The 19534-nt window shown below is 42.5% G+C and overlaps 1 protein-coding gene across 1 annotated transcript in view; it reads left to right on the forward strand.

The window, feature by feature from the left end:
• LOC126272835 (homeobox protein orthopedia-like) overlaps positions 1 to 19534 on the forward strand; it is a 359093-nt gene that overhangs the window by 101608 nt on the left and 237951 nt on the right. Inside the window, exon 2 of the mRNA XM_049976038.1 lies at positions 814 to 951. Coding sequence (XP_049831995.1) covers positions 814 to 951 — 138 coding nt within the window. The remainder of the gene's footprint in view (positions 1 to 813; positions 952 to 19534) is intronic.

Raw genomic sequence — 19534 nt, forward strand, 5'->3', positions numbered from 1 at the left:
GCGTACAAGAGTGGGCCTTCGGCTCCGAAAGCCCATATAGATGATGTTTCGTTGAAAGGGCTCTCACCCTGACACTTGTTGATGGCCCAGCATAGAAATCTCCAGCAATTCATGGAAGGGTTGCTCTGCTGTCATGTTGAACGACTCTCTCTAGCCATCGTTGGTTCCGTTCTTGCAGGATCTTTCTCCGGCCGCAGTGATGTCGGAGATCTGATGTTTTATCGGATTCGTGATATGCAGGATACACTTGTGAAACAGTAGTACGGATATCTCCCCACTTCCTCGCTACCTCGGAGATGCTGTATGCAATCGCTCGTGCGCCGACTGACACCACGTTCAGACTCACTTAAATCTTGATAACCTCCCATTGTAGCAGCAGTAGCCGATGTAAGAACTGCGCCAGACACTTGTCTTGTATAGGCGCTGCCGACCGCAGCGCCGTATTCTGCCTGTTTGCATATATCTGTATTTTAATACGCATGCCTGTACTAGTTTCTTTGGTGCTTCACTGTAAAATGAAGAGTAACTATGTCAACAAAATTGTTTTGTATCTGTCGTTCTCCGATTATGCATTTCTTTCAATGAAAGTCAAGTAATGAAGAACAAGTGTGCATCCACAGGACAGTGAGCATTCCTCGATCCCGCTTACTTGATGGTATCAGTACAGCTGGGGAAAGATCCTTTCCAGATGTAAGGCGCTTTTGTCTCTCGCGCCGTCGGTGGTTTTCAGACAGCACAAGACGCAGAAGAGGCCGCGAAGCCGCCGGCGGGCAGCGCGACTTGTGTTACATGGCAGCCGTGTTGTGTCCCCAGGAGGCGGCGACTGGACTTCAGGCATAGCGCACAAAGAGTGGCGTAGGGCGGGCGCCAAGAACCAGGTGGCCAAGTTACAGTTCTACGGGTACCGGCTGTCGCCACGGGACGACGGCTTCAGCCCCATTCACGACGCAGGCAAGTCCCTTCAGCTCCTTGGCATGACCACCCGGTCGAGTGACGCGCGCGCACACACAGCACAAACTCACAAACCACCTCACAGTCGCACTGTCTTGCATTACTTTCCTCTTTCATCCACTTTCATCAGTATCTGGCAGACTCTAGCGTAGCTGCAGTAAGGTCATTGGATAAACAGGACGCCTTTGCATACCAAAAGCTTCTTATCATGAATATTACATATTTTTCATGTTTCACCTTTAATTCAGCAGGCAATGCGATTTGGCAAAAGTTAGACAGTTGCCTCTTATTGACTGTCACCAACAATGGTGAGACTTTGTCGTTCAGTAAAAGACCGACTCACTGTTCTTGACAGATTCGCCGATAGAGGTTCCGCAACTGTGTTTATATTTAAACTTTATTTCCGCCTCAGCTGCACATTAATCTTAGTGATGTGATTAGTTTCTGTCAAAGTCCTGTGATCCATGTATTTTGCGTAGGTAGCCCGTAGTTTCATATAGACCATCGGCTTGTCTACAGAACTACATGGATCTGAAGATGATCAACTATGATCGAAAAAAGTCATGTCCCAAAAACTGTGCAAATTTTTAAAGACATGCTATTGCTTCTAGTGGAATGGCCACAATTTCACAGTTAAAATCCTTACACTAGATAAGAAACTCGATCGTTGCTGCCGAAAAAAATTTGCTTGAGAAGACGCTCTTTGACTTGATATTGCGAGGACGTTCAATAAGTAATGTAACACCTTTTTTCTGCCAATTTTGGTTCAAAAAATAATATTTTATTCCGACGTTCTTAAATACTCGAGCATCATCTCACATTTCCAGCAACTCTCGGTAGATGACAGCTTGTTCAAAGCTGTATGACTGACATGGGAAAATTAGCAGATGTAAATAAACGATCTTGACGAAACTTGGCGGATGTGAAGAGAGATCAAATTAATGCAACATTTTTCTTTCTTTTTTGCCCAATTTAACTTTTAAGGGGTAAAACACATCCAGAAAGGTAATTTGATATATGAAGTTTAGAAGAAATATCTTCGAAGACAAGATATTTAAAAATGTATTTCGTTTAAAAGTTGAAAAGTTATTAATGCTCTTGAAAACTCTATAATCAACTTTTTTAATAGTCTGATATTTTACAAAATACCTCACCACTGTCAATTAATTTTGAAAAAAAATTGAAACTTTTTTGTAACACAAATTAAAGAAGCTTTTACGCCACATCCTCCAGAGTCTAACAAAGCTGATTTCTGAAATACAGTTTGCGAAAAATAAGTTGCACACAATATGCCGTCGGAGTATTTTCAACGCACCTAATTAAAATATCTAAAAGTTTATTATTATTTTAATTATTTGTTTTACTTATTTTTGTTTTTGTGTTAAATTGTTATTCTTGTTTTTTTGGTTTTTTTTGCCATTACTCATACGTGTATTTTGGTAATTGACATTAACAAATAACTCATTATTAACATACAAAATCATTACAATCATGATTACCTGTAACTGTATAAAATGAACTAAATTCCTTCACATGATACATACGACTGACAGTACGATATCAAACAAAATTCAGCAGCGTTTCATATTGTGGTAGGTGATCCTCTAAGTAGCCCGATTCCAACCAGGCGTGTTTCAATACATTGGAATCTTGGCGAATAGATCTAATCATGTACTATAGACCACTGTTTGATTATATGGTTTCTCGAGTGGATACTGACATCATATTCAACCAGCAAAACTAGAGCTGAAAATACTCTCACAGAGTACTTGCAGCGTCCAGCGTCCAACTTCCAACGGTAGTACCTGTCTCATCGACCCTTTTGCGATCCCCAGACGGACAATTTCCTTGTCCTCAGGTACGACGCTCAAAACGGTTTTTTCACACTGACAACCATTTCAGAGTTATGAAAGAAACTAAAAGAGAATTAAAGCGAGAATTCTAGAAAGTCCTTCAGAATCTCCAACTGCTTTTGTGACAGCATCTAAATCTGCTAAACTAATGTCTGACCTCGTCAAAAGATATCTGACAGATAAATTTCTTTCGGAATGCAGCAAAAAAAAAAAATCTGTATTATTGTTAGATTCTTGGGGTGTTAATTGTGAATGAACCGTTTTAAGCATCATATCTGACGGCAAAGAATTTTTTCATCTGTTGATCCCAATAGGCTCAACGGGACATTGTACTCGTATATGACATTCGATGGTGGAAGAACTTCACGAGAAAATTTTTGGATCCAGCCCCGCTGAATATGGGTGTCAGTTTCCACTTGAGAAACAATATAATCAAGCTACAACCTTCTGTTCTCTCTGTCAACGTTTTCCAGTGCACTGAAATATGCCGAGTCAAATCACGAATGTAGCGGATCGCCCGCCACAATTTGTGAATCCTGCTGAATTTTGTTTTATATTTTGATGTCCGTCGCGCGTATTAAGTGACGAAATTTCATTCATTTTATGCGCATGATGTAAAGGAGTTAAGTTTTAAACATCTGCTTACAGATAACCATTATCTTAATGATTTCGTATCATAATAATGAGTAACTTATTATTTTCAATTAACAAAATACATACACGAGAAAAAGTAAAGTAAAAAACGAATTTAAAACGTAAAATAACAATTTAAAACATAAATAAAAATAAGTAAAATCAATAATTAGTATAATAATGAACGTTTAGATATTTTAATTAGATTTGTTGAAAATATTCCGGCAACATATTGAGTGCAGCTTATTTTCCAAAAGTAATGTTTCAGATACCAGCTTCATTATACATGGCTGGATGTGGCGTGTAAGTTTCTTTAACCTGTGTTGTAGAAAAAGGTTTTCTTTCAGAATGAATTAATGATGGTGGGGTAGTTTGTAAAGTTTCAAACTATTACAAAATTTGATTACACAGTTTTCCAGAGCGTTAATAACATTTCAACTTTTATATAAAATACATTTTTTAAATAATATGGTTTTGAATACATTTCTTCTAAACCGAAAATGAGAAATTACCCCTTAAAAGTGAAACTGCGTGAAAACGAAAAATTAATTATTGAATTATTTTGACCTCTCTACGTACGCGCCAAGTTTCTTCAATATCGTTTATTTACACCTGTTAATGTCCCCTTGTGAGATGCATTTCAACCAAAGTGTAGTTATTGATTTTCTTTTGGCAGAAAACCAGAAGAACAATCCATCAACATTTTGCGATCTCCTCACGAGTGCACAGACTTTTGTGTGGCCTTGCGCTGTCATGTGGTGTACTGCATTCGCGTTTTTGTGGCCACGATCAGGCTGTAATGTTTTTTTTTTTCAGTTTCCTAATAATCTGAGAATAGAAAAACGTCTAAGGACATTGGGCAGTGGATAAACACGCACTAAGTCGCTGGCCGAAGCGTCTGCCATCGATAGAACAAGGTGAAGGAAATCGGTGTGATCCTCCACGCGTAGGCCGACCACACATGTTGTAACGTGCTGACACTCTTCTTTGAGGTGATCGACGAACAACAATCAAGCAACTCAGAGCTCAACTTGCCTCTGATGGTAGTGCTGATACACATGTCCACCAGTTACAGTTTTCAAAAGTTTGTGCCCGCCGGGTTCCTTGAAGCGTAACTGAAAAGCATAAAGAGGAAATATTCATCTGTACCGAACTGCTCGCTCGTTTTAAGACTAGTGAATAAGATTTACTGCAAAAAATTTGCACAGGCGATGAGACATGGGTTCACCACTTTGCGTGGAACCACACAAGCCTCCTACGAAGAAGTAGTAATGTCATGGCTAGATTCTTCTGGGACTCAGGGTGGTTGTTCTGCTAGATGTCGTCCGTCATGGTGAAACGATCAACTCCGATGTCTATTGTGAGACTGTTAGGAAGCTGAAAAAATATTAGAGCTTGTTCCTGGCTACAAAAACGCAAATTCAATTCTCAACTCTATGATAGCGCACAGCCACACACAAGTCTGCCCACCAGAGAGAAGATCACGAAATTTTGGTGGATTGTTTTTCCTGATCGGCCCTACAGCCCAGATCTTCCACCTTCTGACTTTATCTCTTTGGGAAACTGAAAAATGGACTCCGACCGAAGTACTACAGCAATGATGCGGAAGTTATTGAAGCGGTAAGAACCTGGATGAGGCGCAGAGCTGTAGGGCATACACGCTCACACATTAGGGTGGCGTAAGCCCCAAGAATTAAACGGAGATTATTTTGAAAACTAGGGTTTTATAGCCAAAGAACTGTGGAACAAATAACCTGACGGATATGGACGTATGGGCAAGGTTTAAACTGGTTGTAAATCACACCAAGTAAGTGGATTAAGGATGCTTTAACAATCAAATTCGAAAAATGTTGAGGAAACAAAGATTATTGCTCTGCCAGTTCAAGAAAGAGAGTGCAAATTTTGACAGGTTAAAGATAGTATAAATCAGTGCATCTGTGAAAACGTCAATGTGACTTCCATAGTGATACCTTAGCGAAAGTTCTTACCGAGAACCCGAGACGTAAGATAACTAAGCGGGTGGAAGGTTTCTATGCAGTCATTCGTCGACCAGACTGGAGTGCAACAGAAGACAGCACAAGGAAAGCCGAAGTTTTAAATTTCACGTTTAAGAAATCACTCACGCGGAAGGATCATACAAACATACCGTAGTTTGACTGTCGTGCAGACTCTCGCATGGGGCACATAGAAACCGGCATCAGTGGCGTGGAGAAGGAACTAAATGAATTGGAAATCAGAAAGTCGCCAGGTCCAGATGCAATACCAATTCGGTTTTACTGAGAGTGCTCTGCTGCATTGGCCCCTTACTTAGCCTTGTTGTATCACGAATCTCTCGCCCAGCGAAAAAGACGAGATGACTCCTGTATAAAGATAAAAGAACTGAGTTTCATAATTACAGACTAAAACCCGTAACATTGGTCTGCTGCAGAATAGTAAGACATTCTGAGTTCGAATATAATAAATGTCTTTGAAACGGAAAAGCTTTCTGTCCACAAATCAGCACGGATTCAGAAAGTATCGCTCGTCCAAAAGTCTCCTTGCCCTTTATTCACATGATGTTCTACAAACCACGGACGGAGTACTACAGGCAGATTCCATACACGTAGATTTTCGGAAAGCGTTTCACACGGTGCTCCACTGCACACAGCTGACGAAGCTCAGAACGTTCTGTTTATGTTCCTAGATATGTTGAGTAGCTCGAAGGCTTCTTAATTAACCGAACCCAGTACGCTGTCCTTGACGGCGAGTGTTCATAAGGGACAAGGGAATCGTCAGAAGTGCCCCAGGGAAGAGTGATAGGACCACTTTTGTTCTCTGTTGATATATACATAAATGACCTGATTGACAATGTGAGCAGCAATTTACGGCAGTGTGTTGATGACGCAGTGGCATATTGGAAGGTGTCGTCGTTGAATGACTGTAAGAGTATACAAGATAACTTATACAAAATTTCTAGTTGGTGTGATTAACAGAAAATGTAGAAAAATGTACGTTAAAGCGGATGAGTAGGAGAAACAACACAGTAACATTCGAATCAGCATTAGCAGAGTGCAACGTGACACAGTCACATCGATTAAATATCCAAGCGGCTAACGTTGCAAAGCAGTATGAAACGAAATGAGCTAGTCATGTTGGTAATAGAGCAGGCGAATGCGCTAGTTCTATTTATTGGGAGAACTTTGGGAACATGTTGCTCATCCATAAAGGAGACGGGTGTAGAACGCTAATGCAACCCATTCTTGAGTACTGTTCGAGTGTTTGGGAGCCACAGCAGGTCAGATCAAAGGAAGAAATCGAAGCAGTTCAGAAGCGTAATGCTACATTTGTTACCGGTAGGGTCGATCAGCATGCTTTGTGAACTGAAATGGGAATCCCTTGGAGGGTAGACAAAGCTCTTTTCGCAAGGCGTTATTCCGAAAATTTACAGACTCGGCATTTGAGGATGACTGCAAAAAAATTCTGCAGCTGCCAATGAATATTTCGAGTAAGGACCATGAGATAATATGCATGAAATTAGGTCTCGTAAGGAGGCATTTACGCAGCCATTTTTCCCTCGCTCTGCTTGCGATTCGGACAGAAAAGGAAATAACTAGTAGAGCTTCGAATGTTCAAATGTGTGTAAAATCTTATGGGATGTAACTGCTAAGGTCACCAGTCCCTAAGCTTACACACTACTTAACCTAAATTATCCTAAGGACAAACACATACACCCATGCTCAAGGGAGGACTCGAACCTCCGCCGGGATCAGCCTCTCAGTCCATGACTGCAGCTCCCTGACCGCTCGGCTGATCCCGCGCGGCCACTAGTAGAGGTAGAAGGCACTCTCCGTCATGCAACCTAATGTGGTTTTAGGAGTATGTATGCAGATATGGATGTAGATGTGGGAAGCATTTAATTCATGACTAAAACAGTCTTGCCTTGAGGCGAAAAAATGTTGCATCACTTATGGGACTACATATAGCAGGTGGCGAAAACTACAAGTGAAAGTATATTGCCATTTCGTTTACTCTGACAGAGCACAAAAGCCATATACTGCTTTCACGTTTAGTTTCAATAAAACAAACCGTAGAGAGAGGAAGTTGATACATGACGTAAGTGTGAAGGCTTGTGCAGACGAAAATTTTCTGGGTGCAGAGCGGCGTCATGTACAATAACCACCGCTAAACGGATGAAATCGACATTTCGGTCGCAGTTGCAGTATGCTTCATCTGGATTTGCTACTACATAAACTGGTTTCTCAATTAGAAGAACCAGAGTAAGGCCGAGTCAACAGGTATCAGATCCATTTAGTGATAGTTATTTCACAACTTAACAGGCGCTACACACATCACACTCTTATGTTAATCGTTTCTTATTCTCGCTCGCTTAAGACAGAACTGCTTGATATGGCGACGAAGAATTAGCTAACTTACCGTTTCTGCAAGATGGATACCCAACAAATATCTTTTTTAAACCACACCATCTTTCCACCGTTAATTGGGATGATTTATTTTACTTTTGAATGCACGAGTGCAGTTTCGACACTTAGGCCTAGCCGAGTGTGTTTGCAACATAAAAGCGAATGTTAAATGTATCATAACATATACCGTCAACATTGGAAACATTACATGTGATGCTCGAAAAAACATGTAAGTACTAACCCAAAAGTGCTTTCAAAGTCAAAGTAAGTACGTACATATGTTTTCCAGTTTTTGTTGAACCATATGTTCGGTGTAACACAAGGAAATTCTTTTGCCATTATAGTTTCCTTCGAACTACACAATAAGCAAACGTCGTCTTGTTCAACTGATAATAAACAAAAAAATACGCGCTTCGCATATCAGACAACATCATATACACGATTCTGACCTAATGAAACCAACATATTGATGGCAGAGTATTTCTTTCTCGGAGCCAGTCTCAGCAACAATCTTTTCATAATATGCTTCTGCATCTCAAATGAATTAGTGTCTCATCTGACAGCTACTCGGTTCCGTTCTCTTTCAAGTACAAGGTAGTGACGAAACATTTTGCTGTCGGAATTAATCTTCATTTTAATCTTATCGCTACTGCTTCACTAGTACTCTTTCACACGTCATCTAAGGTGCTCAATACATGTCGTTCTGATAACTGATACGCTAAAGTGGAAAATATCATACAACCTTATGAGAATATTGTGGAATACTTCTCGACTCCACACACTGAAATATAGGAATTACTTCACCATTAGATTTACCTGTGGCTCACAAATAGTATTAATAAATATTTGATGAGAACCCACAGACTCTTTAAAAATAATATTAAGGAAAGAGTGATTAGAAATCCTAGGAGATGGTCGGTTTATGTTGCGAATCAGTATTCAGACCTTAGACTAAGACATTTATCACATGTAGCAATTGAGAGTACACCACAGCATGTTTATTACAGCTTTAACAGTAGTTTATTGCTAGAATCCAATCATATTGCATGAAAAATTTAAGTGCTGTATCGCCATGCATGAACGGCAGCAGCTACTAACAAATGTAGCCTTTGATAGTGGTTTTCAGCTTTGACACAAGACACAGGACATGGATTCGCGCACTATTCTTCGTCCACTATAGTTTTTTTTATCCCTACTCTCGTCTCGCAGGCTAAAACATTTTCTTGACAGTTCGTCCTTTTAAGGAGATTGATTACTTAATGAACAGAAATGTTAATTGCTTAATTGATAGTGCCGATTCTTCAGTACACCGAAATAGCGGCGAACAGCAACTGTTCTACTGAACACGATTTTCAGAGGGCACTTTCGTATATACAAAAATAAATTATATAGTCAACAACAGAAGTTTCAAACTTCTGTCCATTCATCGTTAGTTGTGAAAGTGGATGTAACTGAGGGGAGAGGGGAGTTGATGGAGTTGTTGGCGAGAATCATGACGACTGTTTATCTCAACGACATAACAGACTGGGCATTAAATAAGTTTGTGAATCACACAAGGGTAGCAAATCGGCTCGTATATTATTAAAGGTATCATGTCCGCTCTGTCCGAAGCGATTTTATAAAGTCATATAGAGCTTGAGCCTGTTACCTAGTACGAATGATTGGATTCGAACTCTCCTGGATACGAGTTTACAACGTTTTGACCACTTTTCATTTCTTTTAACAGGTTTTTGTTGTTGTTTGTCGCTTGTTACATAGGATGCAATAAAACAAACGAAAATAAACTTCCGTAGAAAAATGGAACTGGTAAAGGAGCAGATACAGTGCTAAAGTTTACCTACGAAATGGCTTCTCTGACTGATACTAAGAAAGACACGTTGAATGGAATTGTCGCCAAATTTTGGCACAGAATACGAGCCATGTTAAACGACATACCAATGGAAGTGACGAAGTGTAGTGCGGTAGAAGGTGTTGAATTTATAAGCAGTAATTTTGCGAAATACCTATTCCCATAAGTGAAACACTTCTCCTGTTGACAGTTATTACACAACATGACTGACAGAAGAAAAGTATCAGTAGCAAATAAGCCTAGGAAAAAAAAGATTTTTCAGCAAAAGAGCTCTGCTGCTAAGCAGTGATACTGAATTGAGAAAGAAACTCCTGAATGATACGTCAGGAGGACAACACGGTCTGGAAGTCAATGAAAAGGCTGAAAGTAGAAACATTTGAAATGACTCTCTATAGAATAAATTAAATGGGACAATAATATACATCACGAAAAATAGTAGAGTGGGTTGAAGAACGAGAAGATCTGTGTAATGTCCCTAGTAGGAAACAGCAGTTATGAATTATCTACTTATGCCTACGGAAACGGCGCTAGATGAAAACGTAAAACGAAAAATTTTTACTGACAGGAAAATAAATTAAAAACATATATATTTGAGGAGTTACTGGATGTAGTAGACATGTAAAGGGTGTAAAAAAACTGCGAATACGAATTCGTAGAATTATTAGAGGAATAAACGCAAGTAATTTTGTTATGACACAAATGTCACATGTGCACCATTTCTCCGCTAGAGGGCATTGAAGAGCAGGACACTGGACTTCCCTTGAGCCAAAGTCCACAGCTGTTTTGACTGTCCTATTTGGGAGTTGGAAATCATAAGATAACTCATGTGTTTTGGCATCAACATAGATTTACCATAAATTTGTGGACTAATATTGTTCACGACCATCAATGGGGCCCCTTATTCTACATAACACGCTCAGTGGAGATAATTACCGTGTCTTTCTCCGCGAAGTACTACTGGAAGTGTTGGAGAGCACGCCACACAATTAAGCGACGATTATACGAGGAATGTTCAATAAATAATGCAACAAATTTTTTCTAGGCTGCTTTCGACTGGAAAGATACGGTACTTGTTGTGAGACATTGTTGACCATTTCTGTTTCAGCCTCTATACTTCTATGCAGTTCCAATAAGTTGGGGCGCTATACGTAGCTTTCAAAATGGCATCTGTAACGGAGGTGCATTCCAAGCGGAGAGCTTCATTGAGTTTCTTTTAGAGGAGAAGTAGAGCATCGCAGATATTCATTGGCGCTTGCAGAATGTGTACGGAGATCTATAAGTGAACAAAAGCACGCTGAAAAGTTGGGCGAGAAGTCTGTCATCATCGCAACAACGTCGCGCAAACGTGTCCGATCTCCCGTGTGCAGAACGGCCGCACACAACTGTGACACCTGCAGTGTTAGAACGTGTGGACACTTTCATTCGAGATGATCGATGGATTACTAACAAACACCTCGCTGCTCTACTGGACGTGCTGACACCCTCGTCCACCAGTGGGCTACTCAAAGATATGTGCCAAGCTGGTTTCTCGCCACCTAACAGAAGACAATAAAGAGCAACGAAGGACCATGTTTACGGAGTTTCTCGCCCGTTACGAGTTTGATCTTCACAAGTTTTTGTTGAACATCGTCAAAGACGAAGAAACGTGGGTTCATCACTTCGAACCGGAAACCAGACCCCCTCTACTCCGAAAAAACAGTTCAAAGCCGCACCTTCAGCCTATAAAGTCTTGGTGACGGTATTCAGGAACTTTGAAGGGGTCTTCTGTTTCATTTCCTTGCTCATGGTCCAGTTATCGACTCTGAAGTGTATTGTGCTATGCTCAGGAAGCTGAAGACACTACTTCAGCGTGTTCGTCGCCAAAACGAACTTCTCCTTCTCCATGGCAACTCAAGGGCCCACACAAGTCTGCGCACCTGAGAGAAGCTCACAAAGCTTCATTGGACTGTTTTTCCTATCCGTCTGTTTGACACAATGAAGATGCACTCTACGGGAGGCAGTACGTGGATGATGGGGAGGCTACTGATGCAGCAAGACGTTGGCTCCGACGTCAACCAGTGGAGTGGTACCATGCGGACATACAGACCCTTCCAGTATGACGGCGTAAGACCATCGCATTGAACGGAGATTATGTTGAGAAATAGTGTTTTGTAGGTAAAAGATTGAGGAACAATAAAGGGCACTGAAATCCCGAAGAAAAAACCAACCTGTTCTCAGAAAAAAATGTGTTGCATTACTTATTCAACGCCCCTCGTAGTTCCATCGCGATGGAGCCCCAACCACACTTTTCTGCTGACAACAAACAACATTTGTACAATGTTTTTCCAAATTGTTGGATTGGGAATGGCAGGTGAGTACCGTGGCTACCACGTTCTCCTGACTTCTTTGGATTTCTTTTCGTGGGAGAAACTGAAGCGTTTGGTGTATGAAACTCGTAAGACACTCCAGAACAGCTGGCTCAATGTTTGGTTGAAGTTTCAAACATTATTCGTGGAATACTTAGTTGTTTGATGTTGTTGAATAATCATTTGTACGCATACGGATTAATGCAAACGGACGACATTTTTCGCAACATCTCTAAAATAATAGTCATCACGTGGCAGACACCCTCTCTGAACTCCATTAGCGTCCAATCTTTCAAGGGCCCTTAGCAGGAAAGTGGTGCATCTGTGACACTTCTGTCACATTAAAAAAAATGTAATTTATTGTGTATGGCAATTTGCTTTGGGATTTTTTTCATTTCTTTGTCAACAATTAGAGCCAATGTGCACGCATGGATAGAGATATCCATCTGTGAGTGGAATTGGCTTACGATATCTCTTTCTCAGAAAAGGCATTGTAAACATTTTGTAACTTCCTTTATTGACATTGTTCGCTGCTTAAGTGATTTGTTGACTTATGTATCAGTTATATTGATGGGTTATACTCTCCATATGGGTCTAATATTTCTGTATTATTTTCAAAAATTATAGCTTTCATTTTCTTAAATTTTTCTTACGCTTATTTTATAAAGTCATCCCATCTAGCCACATGGTTTTCTTCATTCATGTCGACACAAGTTGGTGTCATGGCACGTAACCCTATTTTCCTGTAAAGTTTTTCTTTTTAAAAACAAAACAAAACTTCTCTTCGGCTCATTGTTTAGTAATTTTCAAGTGATATCTACAACAGATGGCAAGCACGCTTGCACCTCGCGAATCGAGCGTACAAGGCAAAATTTATTTCACTGGTGGTCTTTGTTTAGGCAGCTTGTATACGTAATATTCAATCTGTGGTAATTAGAAATGTTTTACAGGAAATAACTCCATTGCGATCGTCAAGGTCCTACCACGTCATTATCCAAGTTTTACAAGTTAGAGTGCGTTACCCAGGATTTCATATTTGAAAACTGATATAAAATTAAGGGAAAAACTTGTTTAAAATCTATTTGAACTTGTGCTGTAGTTTTACAAGACCTAGTAAGCTTTCAACATTGAATCATGCTGAACACATCGTTTCGAGGCTGTTGTCTGTTGCACAGCGCGAACGGAATCGGCCCCATGAAATTAGATGTTGTACGGCAACAGGTGCAAGCTAATCCAATGATACGTCACGTACTGGACGACGCTAGCTGTAACTCGATTGCCAACAGTCGCACTGAATACGTTGAATACCTGCAGCGTTCAGTATCTGCGACATGTGGAAATAATTGCGAATATTCTTTATCTGGTATTTCAGGAGTTTTCAACGAAGTAGTGGTTTCCAACCTTTCTCAAACCCTGCTCGTGAACGATGGAAAATATCATCCAATAGCCCAAACAACGCTTAGTACTATATCCTTCTTTTTAAGTGACGAAATATACGTAATATTTCTGCAGTGTTCAAACAAATAAAAGTGACGTGATTGTGAAAAGTTTTTTTTAATCTTTGAGATAGTGAGTAAATGAGGAGGGTAATACCACATACTTTTAAAAAGTTTTTACACGCAATTTAATGTCTACCACTGCTCAGCGTGATACTCCAGTTTCATTTAGTATCTCTCTTTTGTTTACCTCTCTGCCACTGCTTTCAGACCTGTAAATAGAGCCTGCACTCCTAAGGCTTTTACCGATAATAATGGATAACTGCCATCAAACTGTTGTCAAAATGTTACCACGTCAGTTTTATTGAAATCTGCTTTCAACATTTGTTCACGGAGTCGAACAGAATGCTCTTTGACTGGATGATAACTGTGAGTACTACGGCTCGATGTGAGGAATGAGAAATAACCTTCCAGGAGTGTAAAACAGTGTGTAACTACCAGCTTCGGCTTTAGTAAATGAGACATGGACTTTTAACGCGAAAACAAAGTAAAATCCTAGGATTCCTCAGCACACAATACAGAGATACTGGTGATGGGAAGTACTAAGAGAGACGAGAATAAAAAGACAGAGAGAACAGGGAATAGATTGGAGATGAAGACGTAATTGTCGGTGTAGTGGAAGGAAATGTAAGTGGGCGGGACTTGTAGCCAGGCGGTAAACCAAGGAAATACCTTGCTGGGCTCTAACAAATAGGGGAAGACTGCGACGGTGACCTAGTGGAAGGAAGGGAGGAGATATCTGAAACTATGCGAGAGTTGAAGTATAAGGAAAAGTCTAAAGCAGCCCTTTATTTAGCAGTGGATGTCAACTGGACGATGAAGAAGTGAATCTAAAAATATTATTTTAACTGATTCAACTCTCTGTTCTCGGTGAAACATTGTATGTTGTACAAATTAAATGACACGCTGTTTTTCGTGTTTCACAAAGATATATTTTAGTACGAGTTAGGTTTAGGGTTGTAGGCAAGTTTTTCAGTAAGTAACTGATTTCAAAGATTGCAACGAAGCAAAGATAAGGACGTATGAACTCCTTAATTTACCACTTCACGACTTAAGCTATAAATATCTTTGTTGATTATTTTAAATATTACATAGTGACATCTGTATTATACAACCTTGTGATACACGTTAAGATAACATTTACTGTAACTCTAAGTGAACATACAGTGCACCAGTTCCGTTTTCGTGTATCTATGTTGTCCACTGAGTACCATAGCCATCTACAAGGGGAGTGGGAGACCATGATGGGGCCACCCCCCACCCCCCCTCCCCTCTCCCCTCCCCCTCCCCCCTCCCCCCACGCCTGAAATCTGTACAGACTTTTCGTTAATTACGGAATTATTATGCATCTCTAGAAGATATTTGCTGCGATTTCGCTAAACATGTCTATACAGCTCTCTATATAGCTATATGAAATTTAGTGGTTGTGACGTAACACATCTCGAAACTGAAAAACTCATTTATGTAAAAAATGGTAGCTTTAAAGTCTTAGCTCCCCACTCCCCCCTCACAAAGCCGTACTCCAACCTGGATAAATTTCTGCGGACGCCCTTGCTAAACAAAGTATGGATTTTGTTCGCTTCGTCAGTTTTTTAACGAAAATGTTACTCACAATGTTGAATTAACTTGTACACTTCCACAAAAAGAATAAGTAATCCCGAAAAGACCACGCCGATTTTGATCCAATGACGGCATATGCCACCTAGAGGATAACGGATGTACTGATAATGGTTTCAATGTCGTCCTCAAACAGATAGGGTAGTGGCGTAGCTACAAGAGCGCCCACGGAGACGCAATCGTGCTTCCTACAGCCGACTGAGCGAGTTTGGAAAGGTCATCGGGGTGGCGGGAGGGTCCTGCCACAGAGATCGGAAGTGGTGCGCCACTTGTGCAACGAGCCTGTTGCCAGTGGCCATGTGAACATTCTCACACACGTAGAAAAGGGTCTGGATGTACACGCAGCACAGATGCCCGACGGGATCATCGTATTGTAAGGGCAGCAGTGGAAGTGCGTGCAGTTACCACAGCACACATCAGACGGCTTGTAAGCCCAGATGTATCAATAAGCACTGTTGCGAACCGCTTATTCGCAATTGAACTGCGGGCCCAGACACCTCAAGACTACCATCCACTCATGCCACAGCATCGACGTGCACTGCTGTTGTTCGGATGCCGTCTGATGACCATTTGGAGGAGGGAATGGCGCGTCGAGGTCTTCAGCGATGAAGTGATGCAAGTGATGGTCGTTCTCGCATACGACGTAGGCTGGTGAGCGCCATCTCGGAAAGTGCTTTGGTCCAAGACACGCTGACCCAACTCGAGACCTTATGGTGCTACGTGCGGTAAGTTAAAACTCTCGTTTATCCTTAATTTTTCTGGAGGGAACGCTAACAAACGCTCGGTACGTGCAAAATGTTGTTAGACCCGTTATTTTGCCGTTCTTGAAACAGGAGGGTGATGTGTTATTCCAACTGGAAATGCTCACCCACACACTCTCCGTGAAACAGAACGTGCTGTGCAAGACATGCAGCATCTTCCCTGGCCAACACGCTGTCTCCAGTGGAGCACGTGTGGGATATGACGGGACGCGAAATGACTCGTTCGACTCGTAAACCAACATCTCTTACAGAACTGCGTGAACAGGTCGAGCAGACGTGGCATAACGTGTTCTAGGACAGCGTTCGCCATTATACGATCGACTAGATGCCAGAGTCAGCTCATGGAAACTACACCACGTACTAGTATGAGTGTTTCAGCATGGGTCGATACTTGGTATCTCAAAACGGCTTGTGCTACTTATCTGTAAATGTAATCATTTCATGTATTCCATATGCACTGTTACAACAATAGATGTTAACTGTATTCGAAACCTCTAAAAGGGTGTACTTTTTTTCTGGCAGTGTATAATTTGTCATGTTGATTAATAGGGTTTCTGCCGGTTATTCGCGTCTTTCCTGCACGATTTTTTAAGTGCTTGACTCGCAGTCTTCTCAGGTGCTGTCTGATACTGATTCCAGTGTAGAAAGAGTCCGGTACTTATGCCTACGTTGTGCTAGGCGTTCCCTCTGCCGTCCGTTGACAATACGGCTAAGTTCTGAATGGCGTCCTAGCTGTACTAGACGTTTTATCTTTCGATTGTCGTCATTTGAGTCCTCCTATGAATTAGGGCGTCCTGTTACCGTGCTGTGTCGTGTTAGGCTTTCCGCCCGACGCTCTTCCCCCCCCCCCCCCCCCCCCCTTCCCCAGGAGCGGCTGCTGGAGCGTCATTTACAGGCCGAATCGGAAGAGCGTCCTCAGATACTTTGTCGGTTGGGGTCTGGATGTTGTCTACGTTGCGTCTTCAGAAGATCAAGTGCTATAAGAAAATGCTACAGCCGCTGCTATTGGTCGGGCCACACCACGGACAGAGCGCCACACGTGGCGCGGATGGCAGAGGGAAAACCTAGCACAGCGCAGGCATAAATACCGGACTCGTTCCACACTCGAATCAGCATCAGACAGCACCTGAGAAGACTGCGAGTCACGCAGTTGAAATATCGTGCAGGAAAGACGCAAATAACCGGCAGAAACCCGATTAATCAACATGACAACGCCTCGCCGGGAAAGCTTGAAGAATTACAGTGTATTATTTGTAGCTGTTTTTGTTGTGGTAAGTTCCTGGTCATAGTCTTGTTGGGAAATGGGCGCATCGTCTCCTTAACAAACCTCTGTCTGTCTCCCAACTCCGAACTGTACCCCCATCACCCACCCCCACTCCCCATCTCACCACCTCCAACAATTACAAATTGCAATAAAGAGACCACCTGCTGCAGCCTTTATGTAGCGCTAATAACTTACTTCGTTCGGAAATTTATGTTATCCTTCGTGAAAAACCCTGCATCGAGCACGCTTTAGGGGAAACCGTACGAATGCGAGCTAACATTGCAAGAATATTATACTACACTATTGGCTATTAAAATTGCTACACCACGAAAATGACGTGCTACAGACGCGAAATTTAACCGACAGGAAGCAGACGCTGTGATATGCAAATGATCAGCTTTTCAGAGCATTCACACAAGGTTTGCGCCGGTGATGACAACTACAACGTGCTGACATAAGGAAAGTTTCCAACCGATTTCTCATACACAAGCAGCAGTTGACCGGCGTTGGCTGGTGAAACGTTTTTGTGATGCCTCGTGTAAGGAGGAGAAATGCGTACCATCACGTTTCAGACTTTGATAAAGGTCAGATTGTAGCCTATCGCGATTGCGGTTTATCGCAACGCGACATTGCTGCTCGCGTTGGTCGAGATCCAATGACTGTTAGCAGAATATGGAATCAGTGGGTTCAGGAGGGTAATACGGAACGCCGTGCTGGATCCAAACGGCCTCGTATCACTAGCAGTCGAGATGAGTCATCTTATCCGCATGGCTGTAACGGATCATGCAGCCACGTCTCAATACCTGAGTCAACAGATGGGAACGTTTGCAAGACAACAAACATCTGCACAAACAGTTTGACGACGTTTGCAGCATCATGGACTATCAGCTCGGAGACCATGGCTGCGGTTACCCTTGGCGCTGCATCACAGACAGGAGCGCCTGCGACGGTGTACTCAACGACGAACCTGGGTGTACAAATGGCAAAACCTTATTTTTTCGGATGAATCCAGGTCCTGTTTACAGCATCGTAATGGTCGCATCCGTGTGTGGCGACATCGCGGTGAACGCACATTGGAAGCGTGTATTCGTCATCACCATACTGGCGTATCACCCGGCGTGATAGTATGGGGTGCCATTAGTTACACGTCTCGTTCACCTCTTGTTCCCATTGACGGCACTTTGGACAGTGGACGTTACATTTCAGACGTGTTACAACCCGTGGCTCTACCCTTTATTCGATCCCTGCGAAACCCTACATTTCAGCTGGATAATGCACGACCGCATGTAGCAGGTCCTGTACGGGCGTTTCTGGTTACAGAAAATGTTCGATTGCTGTCCTGGCCAGTACATTCTTCACATCTCTCACCAAATGAAAACGTCTGGTCAATGGCGGCCGAGCTACTGGCTCGTCACAATACGCCAGTCACTACTCTTGATGAACTGTAGTATCGTGTTGAATCTGCATGGGCAGCTGTACTTGTATACTCCATCCAAGCTCTATTTGACTCAATGCCCAGGAGGATCAAGGCTATTATTACGACCAGAGGTGGTTGTTCTGGGTACTGATTTCTCAGGATCTATGCACCCAAATTGCGTGAAAATGTAATCACATGTCAGTTCTAGTGTAATATATTTGTCCAATGAATACGTTTATCATCTGCATTTCTTCTTGGCGTAGCAGTTTTAATGGCCAGTAGTGTAGATGTCGGCTCTCGAGGTTGTTCAGCTGACAGGCTTTCGAGCCGCCACCCAATTGCTCTGCGGAGAGTAGGAGCCGAGGCCGGCGGAGAGGAGAGTGCAGCCGTAAAGCGGGCGTCTAAAAAGAACACGGCCCGCCGGCCATTAGGCGAAGTGCAGCGCGAGGAGCGGGCGGACGAGTCCGCTACTCGGCAGCTCCAGCTCCAGCTGCAGCGCCGGGTAATTGCGGAGCGCGGCGCCCGCCTCCAGGTATGGCGCGGCGCCTACAGAGCGCCGGTGTCGCGCATGAAACATGCACGCCACACGCGCGCGTGCCGCCCGACAACGGCCGCTCCGTGTCTCGTTGCGGTCGCTCCTGTTGCCTCCGGTTGCCGCTACTGTTGCTGCTGCTGCTACTACCCGCCGTATTAATGCACCTGCCCTGCTGGCGCTCCAGTCATCCACCTGTCACTGTACGAGGCAACAGCTACCAAATAAAGATGACAAAAATGCAGCAAGTAAGGGTTATACGCAAGTACCCTCAAGGTTTCAGAACACGACTGCGCGAGAACTACAAGAATTACAGAAAACAGACGCATATGAGTGGATAGAGCATCGTCCCAAGTTTTTATCTCGCATTATAAATGCTCAATACGGGCAGCACTAGTGACATAACAATCGTCAAT

The sequence above is a fragment of the Schistocerca gregaria genome, chromosome 5 (assembly GCF_023897955.1).
Source record: "Schistocerca gregaria isolate iqSchGreg1 chromosome 5, iqSchGreg1.2, whole genome shotgun sequence".
Classification (NCBI taxonomy): Eukaryota; Metazoa; Arthropoda; class Insecta; order Orthoptera; family Acrididae; genus Schistocerca; species Schistocerca gregaria.